Consider the following 16,207-nt stretch of genomic DNA (forward strand, 5'->3'; position numbering starts at 1 on the left):
GAGACCCAGGATGGACTGTTCGCCTGTGTATAGGCTGGGACATCTCTGTGCTGCTGATCCGCCTCCGCTTCGGATGGTTTCCTGCTGGCTCCACTGTGAACGGGACTCTCTCTCTGCTGTGTTGGATCCACTTTGGACTGGACTCTCATGGTTGTGTTGGATCTACTATGGATTGAACTTTCACAGTATCATGTTAGACCCGCTCGACATCCATTGCTTTCTGTTCCCCTAGAGCAGTGGTTCTCAAGCTTTTTTCAGTGATGTACCCCCTGTGAATTTTTTTTTAATTCAAGTACCCCCTAATCAGAGCAAAGCATTTTTGGTTGAAAAAAGAGATAAAGAAGTAAAATACAGCACTATGTCATCAGTTTCTGGCTTATTGAATTGTATAACTGCAAAATATTTCTCATTTGTGGTGGTCTTTCTTGAACTATTTGGAAAGAAAGATATAAAAATAAGTAAAAACTGGATGAAAAAAAAACCAAATGATTCAATTATAAATAAAGATTTCTACACATACATTAGAAGTAATCATCAAGTTAAAGTGCCCTCTTTGGAGATTGTAATAGAGATCCATCTGGATTCGTGAACTCAATTCTAAACATTTCTTCACAAAAAAAGAAATCTATAACATCAATATTTATGGAACATGTCCAATAAAAATGTTAGTTGTCAACACTGAATATTGCATTGTTGCATTTCTTTTTACAGTTTATGAACTGACATTCATATTTTGTTGAAGTATTCAATAAATATATTTATAAAGGATTTTTGAATTGTTGCTATTTTTAGAATATTTAAAAAAAATCTCACGTAACCCTTGGCATACCTTCAAGTACCCCCAGGGGTACGCGTATCCCCATTTGAGAGCCACTGCCCTAGAGGAGGGGGGGTTGCCCACACATGCGGTCCTCTCCACGGTTTCTCATAGTCATCATTGTCACCGACGTCCCACTGGGTGTGAGTTTTCCTTGCCCTTATGTGGGCTCTACCGAGGATGTCGTTGTGGTTTGTGTTGTGGTTTGTTCAGCCCTTTGAGACATTAGTGATTTAGGGCTATATAAATAATCATTGATTGATTGCTTTGACAGGTAAACAACAAAAAATGTCTTTCTTGGAACGAGGAACGCAAGGATTCCTTGTTTACATCCACCGGGAGTACGCAGCGAGGGTGGGGATGACTCCGCCCTCATTCTTTGGCCCTGACGTCATTGTCGCTTGTGTTTTTTTTTTATGAATGAAAGAATCCCACCTCAGAGAGCAGCGAAGTCATTCCGGGAAAAGGCGCACTGACATTTTGTCGCCGCGTTACAGGACAGCGGATACATTATTGTCACATTTAGAAGACATCCAACACCGGGAAGGTGTACGTGGTTCGATAACCGAACACTGGAGGAATATTGTCCAAAATTGAACCCAAGGACAAGTGAGTGTTTACTCTCATCTCCTTTAGCCGAAACCGCTGATGCTAAATATGCTAACAGCTCAAAGTACTAGCATGTTTTAAGACGGCGTGCATTGTTTGGATTTATTCTTAATAACCACATTATTACACAATTCTATTACATACTCAAATATATGTAAATGTATAATGTAACTGGGTTTAATCATAACATTTCGAGTCATGATGATGATCAAATAGAGCGTACGCGTGATGGCTGTTTACTACAGTAGCGGCGCTTTACCCTCACCGGCCACCTCCTCTCCTTATTTAGGAGGGGTTTCGTAACCATGGAACATATTAACTTTTACCCCATTAAATGTAAATATTACAATTTATTATTAAACATAGTACGGATTTGACAGTTGTTCATGATCGACATCGGTGTTGGTTGTAGCTTGCGCGTGGCGGTGTTGCGTTCACTTGTTGCTTTCGTGTTTGGTAACATTACATTTAACCTAGCAGGCCTTCTTAAGTGGTATTTTTATCCAAGAATAAACAAGGATATCCTGCGCTCCGTGGACGAATATAGAAGGGAGTCGGCGCTCGTTTTCCTGGATTCTGACTGTCGCGGCTCAGGCTAAGCTCGAGCCGAGCGGATGGTATATTGCTGAATCACCATGACTTTACGAAACGACGGCTGTCGCCTTGTTTGTACTAGTCCAGCACTATGGTCGCGGCCACTTCACGTACCCACGCTTTTCGGGGAATTCCAACAACTCTATGCAAATTACAGACCAATGTAGTTTTTTTAAGTCATAATAATAGAGTAGACCTACCTCACATATAGAGTGAGTTTTAAGTCTATACATGCCGTTTCTGGATTTTCTCACAAAAAACTTATCTATTTTCCTTAAAATAGATGTATTTTTGTTCTTTTGCCTGTTGTTTGTGGGCATCCACCATTTACTGTATGCAACGTGCATTGGACTCCATCCAATATGCTGAGTTATTGAAAAAAGAAAGTGAAAGTACTTGTTGTAATAACTATAATTGAGAATATTTTACAGTTCTATAAGTTGGGCATACAATTGTAAACATTCGTCACCACAGATGTCAAACTCAAGGCCGGGGGGCCAGATGTGGGCCTCTTCCTTTTTTGTGTGTGGGCAACAGAAATGCGGGAAGTCGCACCGCCTTTGTGAACTTACTGTTAGATACGACTGTAACATTTCTAAATACACCACTTTTGAAGAAGTACTTGTCATATAACGCTAATGTGTTGTATTGTGTTGAACATACTGTACATGATTAGACAACTTCCTCCATTTGAATAAGTATGGAAGTAATATTGTAGCAAAATTAATTGCAAACATGTATCTGAATCTGTGCGCGTGAAGTCTAATTCGCGTCCGTGTATACTAATTTGCGTGTGTGTATTCAGATCGGCGATCGTGTGTTTTAGATCTGCGTACGTGTGTTTTAAGTTGTCTATCCGTCCCTAATCAAAAAGAATCCAGGATAGGCTGTCTACTTACACATGACTTTTGTGACACTTCTCCCGTGTCTGTACAGCAATTTGAGCATGTGAAACGGCCTATCCAGGGTTTTTCCTGATTAGGGACAGACAGACAACTTAAACCACACAAAGGCATATCTAAAACACTCATACGCGGATCTGAAAATGGTAAATGGGTTGTACTTGTATAGCGCTTTTCTACCCCTTTTAAAGGAGCCCAAAGCGCTTTGACAGTGTTTCCACATTCACCCGTTCACACACTGATGGCGGGAGCTGCCATGCAAGGCGCTCACCAGGACCCATCAGGAGCAAGGGTGAAGTGTCTTGCCCAAGGACACAACGGACCTGACTAAGATGGTAGAAGGTGAGGATTGAACCAGCAACCCTCAGATTGCTGGCACAGCCACTCTACCAACTTTGCCACGCCGTCCCCATACACACTCAGATTGATATACAGACATACAAATGAGTACAAACGCAAATCATTTTGCTACACTTATACTTCCATTTTAAGAACTATATAGGAACATGTGGTGTAAAGTGTCAAACTCAAGGCCGCGGGCCAGATCTGCCCCGCTAATTCCTTTTATGTGGCCTGCAAAAGCCTGCAAATAATATATATTTAAAAAGTGCTTTATAATTTCCTACTAAATGTAGTCATTCTTTCCATTTTGACATGAAATACATATACTTCATACAATTGCATATATTTTCAGTTAGTATAATATCAAATAATACAACAAAGTATGATTGATTGATTGATATTATCGTACATTCCCCAACATTTTTTTTTAAAACAAAAATAAACACAAGCATTTGCTTGATTTATGACTTCAAGGCAAGTCATCCATTATTCCATATACAGTACACTATAAAACATCTGTAGGTTTTATGCTGTAAAAAAAAAAACACGGTACATTTTATTGTAAAATTCTGGCTACTGATCTGCCAGTTGTTTTTTTTTACAGTAAACATGTTTTACCGCATACGTGAATAAAAATAATAATTAAATGCAAAGGATATATATATATATATATACATATATATATATATATATATATATATATATATATATATATATAATAGTTTTTTTTTTTTCATTTTATTATTGTTTTAATTTCACTGTTACAAGTTGCCATCAAAAAGAGCAACCATACTATGTGGCCCTCAATTAAAATGAGTTCAACATGCTTGATCTATGCCAGTGGTTCTCAAACTGTGGTACGCCTAGTAATCACTTGATTAAAGTACAGTGTTTTATTTTCCTATGAATAATTAGCCCTAATACGCTGCTGTATTTTAATGTTGGTCATTGTGATGGTACTTGGAGAGCCCGGTTTTTTCTGAGGTACTTTGCGAAACAATTTAAAAACAAGTACAAACAAAAACAAAAACGATTGTTTGGTGACAGTAAAAACAACCCGGTAAAATCTTATCTTTTGTTATACAGTGCAATGATTATTATGTCAACATTCACAAATAACTAATCAGATCTTTATTTGTGAGTGATCAATCGACCTGCTTTCTTATGAGTAATAATAATAACGAGGAAGTGTATGCTAACAATCCCATCTTTCACACGCAGCGCACTTCCTTCTCAACTAGACATGAGAGTGAAAAATTGGAACCCTTCACACAAAGAAAGAAGGTATTGTCGCTATGCAGCTGACAATGTCGCCAGTATGAGCCTGTGGGCTTTTTCTGTTCCCCGCATAAATCCTTAGGTTAAAGTCACCATGACAGTGACCTGACATAGCCCCCATATGCTAACACACACACACACACACACACACACCCTCACACAACTGACCTCAAGAGGAATGCAGGAAGTCACGCTGCCTTTGTGAACTTACTGTTAGATACGACTGTAACCTTTTTAAATACACCGCATTCTTGAATAAACACTCGTCATATAACACAAATATGTTTGAATTGTGTTGTACATACAATACATGATTTTTACAATGTGAATAGGAACTATTCAGCTTGTTTGTAGTGATACTTAGAACATTTATTTTTGGGTGGTTTATTTATTTAATTTATTACTTTTGCTAATCAAAACACTCTCAGAAATAAAGATGACACGCAATAGGCAAAGGTTATGATGTGGAAATGGTACCATGTCATTGCCCTTAAGCACTTACTAAGCAATGTGTCAATTACCTAATCAAGTTGTTTCTTTCTTTTAGTACTCACACATAGTTCCGGGGGCAGTATTGGTCATACCAATGCTGATAATTAAGTTTTCAAAATCATGAATGCAGCTGAGATAGGCTCCAGCGGCCCAAAAGGGACAAGCAGTAGAAAATTGGATGGATGGATGAATGATTACATTTTTCATCACAAATATGAGACAACTATATAGGATTGGGGTCTAACAATATCAATTGAATACTCAAATAATTTTCTTATTCCCTTATATAACACACATTATTTTGTGAAAACTTACGTTAATAGCGAAAATAACAACTTTGGCAAAAAAAATACTATTTGCTCTGATTTAAATCCTTTGTAACCTACCCATAAAGTCCTCTTGTTTTCGGGGACTTATTTCCTAAATTTGTAAAAAACAAAGACGATTGTTTGGTGACAGTAAAAAAAAATATTGATATAATTACTGTAGTATTGACCATAGTGATACTATACTTTGTTGATATTTGTATCGATCCGCCCACCACTGTTTACGTTCAAGAACTCTAGCTTAGTGGTTAGCATGGCTTCTCCTATATTCCAACAGTGTTTAGTGTAGATTGTTTAGCTAGTCCTCGTCCATTATACTACGTATCGCACTGTAGAGGGATGTTAGTTGCTGGTGAGGACCCTACATAGCATTAAGGACGCGGCTGCTTGTTTGTGGAACACAGCCATGTGTTTATCAACATGCATTATCACGATATAGCGATAGATTTGAAATCTCTTATCGTTTGCCAAATGTATATTTTTAATATAAATAGGTAGATAGGACTCTTTTTTTTTTTTTTTTCCCGTCTAATTGTTGCGTAATTGTAACATTGCCTTCAGCAACAGGTGATGATTATTTGCCTCTAGTCAACATGTCAACCTTTAGACGGCCAAGCAAACACATTTAAAAACAGAAGTTGACAAAACAAAACAAATTCATATTTTAAAAGTATATGATGAAATAAAAACCTACTTGTTTAAAAATGTTGGAACGTTCTTGAAGAAGACACTTTAAATGATGCAAGCACACTTTTAAAACAGTTGTATTTAATCTTCAAAATTTTTGTACACCATACAGAGTAAAATAATGTGTTTGGTTAGTGATAAGTAAACCATAACAAATAGCGGTCGATTACATTAAAGTCTGTCTCGTTAATTCGAAACATATACAAGAAACGTTGCTAAACATAATTTAGTGATGTAAGAATTAAATGTCCATAGACAACGTTAGTCGTTGGCATGTTTACTAACAATAAAAACAATTTGCTGCGTGATTTATAATTAACACTCAAACAAATTCATCAAAATCTTAGTCTTTTTCTATGTCCCTGATCACTATAACTACAAGAAAAAAGTAAATTCCATTTAAATGCATGAAAGCAATGTCACTTACTGTCACTTGTATTATGGTAGTTACGTTTGTGCACACTGTCACTGTTTACATTTTCTTTTTTTTATAGTAATCTTTATTTCAATAATAATGTCCTATAAAAACATACAAAACAAACATGATCTAAGATACCAGTGTTTTTTTCTAAACCGTAAAGATACATACAAAAACCAAAACGATGTACTAGGCAGCCTTAAATGACAAATAAATCATCTTTGATACTACTTTATTTACATCAAATACATACATTACAGGGCAGCACGGTGGTAAAGGGGTTAGTGCATGTACTTCCCAATACAAAAGTCCTGAGTTGTCCTGGGTTCAATCCCGGGCTCGGGATCTTTCTGTGCGGAGTTTGCATGTTCTCCCTGTGACTGCATGGGTTCCCTCCGGGTACTCCGGCTTCCTCCCACCGCCAAAAACATACACCTGGGGATAGGTTGATTGGCAACACTAAATTGGCCCTAGTATGTGAATGTGAGTGTGAATGTTGTCTATCTGTATTTGGCCCTGCGATTAGGTGGTGACTTGTCCAGGGTGTACCCCGCCTCCCGCCCGAATGCAGCCGAGATAGGCTCCAGCGGCCCACCCCGACCCCGAACGGGACAAGCGGTAGAAAATGGATGGATGGACACACATTACAATACAATGCATATGTACATATTGCCAATTGTAAAGTCTACTCTTTGCTATCCTGCAAATATGGATTTAAGTATAGTGCTTCCTTTAAAAAAAATTGACATTTAATAACCATTTACTCGTGGGAATATGTTTGTCATCCATTGCAGTGAAAGTGATTGAAATTGTGGAAATTATTTTTCACCCCGTTTATATTAATCTACTCCTTGTTCATTTTCATATTTTCGTCCTCTTTTCCTACAATGTAAGCTTTTCTTTTTATACAAAACATTCAAACGTCACAGTTTGTGACGTCACAGCAGGTATGTCGTAAAAAATTGAGAGAAAGAAACAGTTTTTGAGCATGCGGGACCGATCGTGTAGTGACACCCAAAATCCTACATAGCTAAACAAGTTAAAATCACCACAATCGGCCGCAAGCGCATGTAAGGCACACAGCGTATGGCCAACAGTCCAATTAGAGACATAGAATGGGACCTGGGACTTCACATACAGTTTTCACAATTTTTAAATTTGGCCTGCCAAATAATTTCAAGTGGCCCTTCCAATCATTGTATTTGGTCCACTACGTCATTTATGTGGTGCACATCTTTTATGTGGCCAACCATTTCTTTTTAAAGTGCCCCGTCAAATAATTTTATGTGGTCCACCATGTCATTGATGTGACTTGCCAAATCATTTTGTGGCCCACAGCGTCATTATGTGGTCCACTACTTCTTTTTAACCAGGCCTGCCAAATAATTTTATGTGGCCTGTCAAATCTTATGTTGTCTACCACGTCATTTATGTGACCTGCCAAAACATATATGGCCCACCACATCATTTTATGTGGTCCACCACATCTTTTATGTGGCCAGCCACAGCTTTTTAAATTTGCATGCCAAATAGTTTTGGATGGCCCGTCAAATCATTTTGTGGTCCACCACATCATTAATGTGGCCCACTACTTATTTTTGATCTGGCCTGCCAAATAATTTTAAGTGACCTGTCAAATCTTTTAATGTGGTCCATCACATCATTAATGTGGCCCACTACTTCTTTTTTAGTGGCCAGCCAAATAGTTTGATATGGCCCTTCAAATCATTTTATATGGTCCACCACATTTATGTGACCCCCCAAATCATTTAAGTGGCCCACCACATTGTTTATGTGGCCTGGACTAGAAATTTAAAAAAACACTTCTTGGCTAAAATTATTTTTCGATATTGACAGAAAAATGTTTACAGGAAATTGTATATATTCTACACTCTAATATTATCTGATGCTCCAAGCATTTTTTGTTGTTGTTCATCAAAAAAAATATCTACTAGTCATCTTGACTTACAATTTCAAAGCCGGTTAGGTATCCATCTGTAAAAATTGTAATAATCAAAAACAGTTGCCTTTGCAAGTTGTGTAACAAGGCTATTATACATTTAAATTCATATATATTCACTTTTATTTACTGCCCCTATGGGTGCAGCCAGAGTTGCGATGTGGCCCTAAAAAGATGAGTTTGACACCCCTGCTTTAGTGGCTAGTTTTACTGTATTCCACTGAGCCATCACAAGTTAAGTTCAATTTGTGATTCAATAGACATCACATTTTAATCAATACCATCACTGTTACCCTTATATTGTAGAATTTGTTATAAATATCATACAAAACAATAAAATACATTTTGCGAGTAATTCCGATGTTAAGTGTGTGCACCGTGCAGTTTTCTGCCGGGACACTCGGGACGGTATTTTCCGGTAAGACAATTTACTGAGCACCCACAACACTTGTCGTCTGGTTCTCGTTTTTAGTTACCTGTGTGGCAAGTGAATGGTGGTGACTAAAGAGTGACAGTGTTACCGCTGCTGGAACTAATCGATGTGTCACGACAGTCACTGTTCAAAATTTTTAATCCGGAATGAGAAAAGGCGTTTGCAACAGAAATTACATACCAAAAGCTGACCAATCACAGGACGGTCACCTTTCTTACAATGAACCCTTTAGACCGTTTGCAGTATGTTGACAGGAGGAAGTGTTGATTAGGACACCTGCTTTGAGCAAGAACAAGGGCAACTTCCCCCCAACAAAGGAAGCCAACAGCAAAAGCACCCGTCTCTTTACAAAAAAACAAACCCCTTCCTCTAATATCAAACCACAGAATTATATGCAAGCACGTGTTCGGAGAGCAATGAAAGATGTGTGGCTTCTCCTTTTCTCCTTGGTGCATGACTGGCGGTCTTGTGAGCTTGCACTGAAAGTCAGGCCAGATACAAAACAAATTGGCCTGACTTGCATGTGATCGATCACTCACCTTTTTTTTATCTTTAAGTACGATTTTTCCCTTTTCAGAGTTTTCTGAATCTGCGTTGACTGGTGCTTGGGCGGGGAAACCCGAGGAGAGCGGCATCATGGCAACCGAGAGAAACAGCAAAGCCCTGAAGGTAACGCACGTGCACACAAAGAGCATTGGGAACATAATATAATCAGGTGTGTTCCTCAGTAAAGAGGAAACGGATAGGCTGTTGACAAGACACCATTTTTAACTGATCTGTCTGTACGTTGACAAGATAGCATTAGCCCCTTTTCACAAGAATGTTTCTCATTGACCCAAGATTCTGGAAAAAAAACACATTTCCACCGATATAAGCAGGTGCAGTTGACCAAATTGATCCCTTTTCAGAATATACTCGGGTATAGTTTGTCCTAGCCCAGAATAATATGACTATTTATCCCACAAGGGGAAAATAATGGAGTTGCAGTGCAGTTCCAAAAAGACCACTAACAATTAGGTTAAAAAAAACACATGAAAACAAAAAGGGAATATCAAAGAACAAAAAGGACATAAAATACAAAAAAAGAGCACAAAGCTGATGTAACCAGCTGCCAATTCAGCGGCAGCATTTCTACATACTGCTACAAAAGTAAAACACAATGAAAAAAAAAAAGAGCAATAAATAATTAGGGATGATGTTTAAGAATTTATCGATTTGGATGCCATTATCGAATCCTCTTATCGAACCGATTCCTGATCAATTTTCTTATCGAATCCAGATAGGTTGTTGTGTATGGAAAAAACACAATACTTGGTTTTAAAAAAAATAAAAAATATTGACTACTGTGAGCAAAGAGGAGAAACGGCAGATCAACTGGTCTGAAAGGGGGGGCGGTCTATTTTAAGGCTAGAGTATACAAATTAGTTTTAAGATGGGACTTAAATGCTTCTACTGAGGTAGCATCTCAAAGTGTTACCGGGAGAGCATTCCAGAGTACTGGAGCCCGTATACAAAACGCTCTATAGCCCGGCTCTGGGAATCACTAATAAGCCGGAATTCTTTGAACGCAGATTTCTTGCCGGGACATATGGTACAATACAATCGGCAAGATAGGATGGAGCGAGACCCTGTAGTATTTTGTAAGTAAGTAGTAAAACCTTAAAGTTACATCTTAAGTGCACAGAAAGCCAGTGCAGGTGAGCCAGTATAGGTGTATTATGATCAAACTTTCTCGTTCTTGTCAAATTTAAACAGTGATGGATCTATCTGGAGATTTTAAGTACTTAGGGGTGGGAATTGCTGACAAGAGGATTGAGATGTGTAACATGTTTGTAACCACTTCCTTCTTACTAGAAGTCCTGATTCCACATTCTTTCTCACCTACTGGTTTTTGTCTCCACGCTTCCCGTCATTCAGGTGAAGCAGGAATGCGGCGAGAACGTGCCCTTCCTGTCAGACAGCGAGCTCATGTCGCTCACGGTGCGGGAGCTCAACCTCCACCTGCGCGGCATGTCCCGCGAGGAGATCCAGAAGCTAAAGCAGCGCCGGCGCACCCTGAAAAACCGAGGCTACGCGGCCAGCTGCCGGGTCAAGCGGGTGTCCCAGCGGGAGGCCCTGGAGCAGCAGAAGATGGAGCTCCAGCGCGAGGTGGACCGGCTGGGGGCGGAGAACGCCGGCATGAGGAAGGAGCTGGAGGGGCTCGGCGCTCGCCTGGCAGCGCTGCAAAGGTTCGCCAGAGGCCTGGAGGCCGGGGGAGGCAACCTGCTGGCCACGGCACCGCGCCTCAACACTGCCTCTGTCATCACCATTGTGAAGAGTCCGCCACAACCTCAACCACACAGGGAACAGGACCCTTCCTAGGTTCTGTAAACAGACTGGGAGGGGGGGGGAGGGGGGAGTTCAGTAGAAACAAATACTTTACACACAATGGAAAATACACAACATCAGTGCTACGCCTTGCTCGCCCACACACAGGAGTCATTCATTCCTGCATTTGTGACTTCACTCTGGACCAGCCCAACCTTTTTCTCCGACTCCTCAGTCGTGCTGGTGTAATGGCCTCATAGTCACTTGTTTAGTTGACGTCTAGAATTAAGTCATGTTAGCGAGGCACTGATGTACAGTCCTGTGAAAAAGCATTACTAGCGTCCATGTTCAATGACCTCTTTCACGGCAAGGATGACACAAAAACGACATCCATACCAAACCCATCTGTTTGAATGTACCCCTTCAGAGTAATTATGAGCCCTTATGGTGGAGGTCTGCACTCTGATGTCTGAGATCGTGAAAGCAACAAATGTAATGGTTATTTGCATAGTTGTACATTTCTTACGTGACCATCGTACGTAATACGCCTGTGTCACCAGGGCTTTTGTGTGCGGCCAAAAGGGCGGAGCTTCGTCCACTTCAGCTTTTGGCTACGCGACCAAAACACCAAAATTGCGTGGTAATACCCCAGCAGGCATAAGTCATTAAAACAATGTTGAGAACTTACTGAATTTGGTCCTGACGTTGAGCAACTTAAACCTAATGTGAAAACAACATGCTTTTTGACAACGTTTATTCAATGCCAGGGTCCGACCAAGACCTGACTGTTGAAATTTGGTCATTCCACAAATACAACCTTGAACTAATGTGCTTTTTGATGACGTTTAATCAATGTCAGGTTCTGGCGAAGACTTGACTATTGAAATTTGGTCATTTCCCAAATACAACCTTGAAATAACGTGCTTTTTGATGACGTTCAATCAATGTCAGAGTCTAATGTTGATTTGACCATTGAAATTTGGTCATTTCAATATTCCACAACACAAATATAACCTTGAGCAAACATGCTTTTTGATGACATTTAATCAATGTCAGGTTCTGACGTTGATTTGACCATTGAAATATAGTCATTTAAATTTTCTACAACACAAATACAACCTTGAACTAATATGCTTTTTGATTATGTTTAATCAATATCAGGGTCTGACATTGGTTTGACCATTAAAATTTCATTTCCGAGCCAACAACGTGGGTCCAACTAGAGATACCAACGTTGTCTCAATTTATAAATACAACTATTTTGCAATGTTGTATCAATGTCTTGTGCTTGCTGGGACAATGTCTGTATTCCGTGTTGCTTAAATATCGGTTCAAACTTACACTTTCTCCACCTCAGTGGCACAACAGGGTTGCGGGCGGCTCGCGTATCCCACGAACGATTACAGGATTTGTTTTATTCCAAGCCAAGCATGCTGGAAACTGGGGGCAATATGACTTTTAGATAAAAATAAAAAAGCTATTACGGCGGAACGCCTGCTGGAGGATGGCTGATGTTGAGGGTTTGTATTGCCGGTGGCACACCGACACAGTGCCTTCAGTACTTGTGAGAGGTATGAAACCACACCTGGTGTAAAACAGTTCCTAGCGTACAGTTCCACTCGCAGCACAGCGTCCTCATATCTGCTCGACTCCCAACACGCGTTGGTCATCACCTTTTCTTTGTCGTTGAAACTGCGGCCGATCCCCCGCACACATTCCTATTTACGTGTTCTTATTTGTAATGTCTGTATGTGCCGTCGAGACGCAAATGTTGAGTGACATTTATCAGAGATATATTCTATATTTTATTTGTATTTAAAGGTTTTGACAAGTTAACGAGTGCTGTGATGTTCTCTATGTTTTCAGTACTTCCATAGTCTGGGGGGGAAAGAGGGGCGGGGTTATCCATGTGTCTAATTCTCGTAATGTGTGACAACGATTCCTACTTCACAAGATGTTTCATTATTAGCTCTGTAGAAATATGCTCAAAGCCGACGGCCGTATTGCTGTGATGATTTGTGCACGTGTGTTTTTTGCCATGTTTGTACTGGCTTGCAACAGTGGATTCTTGGAGGGATGTTATTTTTCTATGATTGATTTCTGTTTTTGTTTGTCGTGTGAAAATGGGGAAGGCCCAGCAGAAGCTTAGGCAAAAGGGCGCAGGGGACGATATACGGATTGCAGAGGTGGATGTTGGATGATGGGTAAAGAAAGTGGTCAAGAAAGCAAAGGAAAGTGTGAAGAGAGTTAGTTGCGTGTTCACTTGAAAAACCTGCAATGAGTCGGCCACTGAGTCATACTTTAGACATTGTAACACAATTAGACTCGTGTTGAAAATAAATCAAATATATGAGGCTCATATTTAGCTGTATGAATATGTGTGGTTTAAAAAATACATTTATTATCTATATTTCCAATGTCTCACCTTTTGTCAATTTGTGCTGGATGTTTTGTGATAATTGCAAAACAAAAATGGTCTTTGTATTTATTGTACTTTTTCTATTGTGAAAATTGAAGTACATCATCTATTTTATATATTAATTATAATAAATGTTGTACATATTGTACATAAAAACCTTGTGCTTTTGTGATTAAAGTGTGCAGCGCAAACTTAAGGAAGCAGTATACAATTAAAGACTTTTAGCCACGTCAGATTTATTATACAGAAGGGAAATCTGAAAAAAGTTAGCATGGCATAAATAAATTGGCCAACAGTCCTGAAGTATTAATTGGAATGCCACTAATTAGCCGAGGACTGTCAAATAAACACTTCTGCGAAGTACAGAGAAAAAAAAGGTCATGACTGCAATATTTCTTGTCAGAAAGTCACATTCTAGTTATTCCTGAAAAGTAATATGGTTGTATTGCTTATTCTCCGAAAGATGACTATTTTTTGTATTTGATATTTTCTGAATGCCGTTAACCTCTTTTCGTTCTGAAAATATTTTCATTGTTTCCTTTTCATGAACATTTGGCCTATGAAACACTTTGCTTCCAAATTGAGACTCTTGAATGACCTATAAAAGATGCATAAACCTTTGCAGAAGACACTTTCTGTTCTGCCTTGCCACAAACAGTTAAAAGGGGTTAATAGTGTAGTAAAGCTGTGATGCATATTGTATACATATTCTATACAGGTGAAACATTTGAATATAGTGTGAAAGTCCATTCATTTTAGCATTTCAACGTCAAATGTGAAATTAGAATAGAATAGAGAATAGAATAGAAAGTACTTTATTGATCCCTGGGGGAAATTCAGCACCACAGTTTGCTCACAATAAACACTAATAAATATTATATAACATATATATATATAATTTATAAATAATATACATCTATTCTACATATATTCTAAATTTAAGTGCAGTGAAGAAGGAATATATGCATTATACAGTCTGATGGCTGTCGGTATGAAGGACGCCGACTGTCATATACATTCATGACATACAAAGTGAAATGTCAAGCTTTTATTTGTTGCAATTGGTAAAGTTCATGAAAGCCCAATGTTTCCTGAATTTTTCAATTTGAGGTTTTCAGAGGCTGTAGGCCATAATCCTAAAAGAAAGCTTGAAATATCTTGAGGTGCATGTTATGAGCCTTTCATACTAGTTTCACCTGGTAAGTCCAATTGCTTTGACTCTCACCTGTATATACTGTATGTACAGTATATATATATACACACACACACACGTATGTATATATATTATGTTTGTATTGTATGTACATACTACACACCTGTGTGTCTGTATATAGTATATATACCTGTACATACATACATACATACATACATACATACACACACACACACATATACATATATATATATATATATATATATATAATAATATCCATCCATCCATTTTCTAGCGTTTGTCCCATTCGGGTTTGCAGGGGTCGCTGGAGCCTATCTCAGCTGCATTCGGGCGGAAGTCAGGGTACACTACGGACAAGTCGCCACCTCATCACATATAAATATATATCATATATAAATATACATATACATAAATAAATACACACATGTGAGTGTGTGTGTATATATATATATATATATGTGTATCGCCCTTACCTCTGGGCTGATACTGAGGGCGACTGTGTTGACCAGTTATGAAGCGTGTAAATGATAATGTCCAGTACTGTAGTTTGTTTGGATGTGACAATCCGTTTATTTTTAAGCTAACAAATTAAATCTTATGTATGTTATATAACAAAAAGTACGCTGACCTTGGCTGGCATATTGATACAGCATTGTCACAAAAACTCACGTCAGTCACGGCACGGCACGGCACGACACTTTCGATGACACGTTCGATGACACGTTCGATAACACGTCTTGACACGACACGGTCAAAAAACGTTTGTCTTCCAATCGCCCTGCACGTGCTCACACCTGAACCCAATTTAAGGAGGTTAACATGGTAACCACAACATAGCAACCGTGCCATCCCTGTCAGCTGGTTCTTAACAGGAAGTGGGCGGAGCAATTTACCGAAAAGGAAATGCAACATGATCTGAGGCAAGCATCAATTAGAGAAAATAAAATAAAAACAATAAATACAAATAAGGACTTTTGGCTCCAACTATATATATATATATATATATATATATATATATATATATATATATATATATATATATATATATATACATATGTGTATGTATATATATATATATATATACACACACACATAAATGTGTATGTATATATATATATATATACACACACATAAATGTGTATATATATATATATATATATATATATATATATATATATACTTACATCGCAGGCAAATTTCGCCGTCCTGCCAAGAAAATGGCAAAAAATGTCGTACAAATCCTGTATGATTTATTATTTTTCTCCATCATTGTTTGTGAAAAATCTGAAATACAGCGTCCGGGCAACATGATATAGTCGGGCTCCATGTTAAAACGTATTTAGCCAGACATTAGTCATCATTTAAAAATAGGCATGGTTTCTCTTGTGATGTCAACAGGAAAGCATGAGGAAAAAACAGCCACATGATCCATGAGTGAAGACTGGATGA

The 16,207-nt window shown here is 38.6% G+C and overlaps 1 protein-coding gene and 1 long non-coding RNA gene across 3 annotated transcripts; one reads left to right on the forward strand and one right to left on the reverse strand.

Annotated features, from left to right (window-relative positions):
* Positions 1–996: 996 nt before the first annotated feature.
* Positions 997–13,740, forward strand: maff (v-maf avian musculoaponeurotic fibrosarcoma oncogene homolog F). Of its 2 annotated transcripts, XM_061908929.1 has the most exons (4): positions 997–1,426; positions 4,486–4,548; positions 9,436–9,527; positions 10,776–13,740. In XM_061908929.1, the coding sequence occupies exons 3-4, from the start codon at positions 9,495–9,497 to the stop codon at positions 11,217–11,219; spliced, it is 477 nt and encodes a 158-aa protein (XP_061764913.1). In that variant the 5' UTR covers positions 997–1,426; positions 4,486–4,548; positions 9,436–9,494; the 3' UTR covers positions 11,220–13,740. The 2 variants fall into 2 exon arrangements, with proteins under 2 accessions (XP_061764913.1, XP_061764912.1); XM_061908928.1 differs by lacking the exon at positions 4,486–4,548 and having other exon boundaries at positions 1,213–1,426.
* LOC133557946 (uncharacterized) lies at positions 6,681–15,662 on the reverse strand. The gene is made up of 2 exons (XR_009807875.1): positions 15,428–15,662; positions 6,681–11,233 (listed from the first exon to the last, which is right to left on the reverse strand). It is a non-coding gene; the product is annotated as an uncharacterized LOC133557946 (long non-coding RNA).
* Between the last annotated feature and the right edge of the window lie 545 nt (positions 15,663–16,207).

This window comes from Nerophis ophidion, linkage group LG08 (genome assembly GCF_033978795.1).
Source record: "Nerophis ophidion isolate RoL-2023_Sa linkage group LG08, RoL_Noph_v1.0, whole genome shotgun sequence".
Classification (NCBI taxonomy): domain Eukaryota; kingdom Metazoa; phylum Chordata; class Actinopteri; order Syngnathiformes; family Syngnathidae; genus Nerophis; species Nerophis ophidion.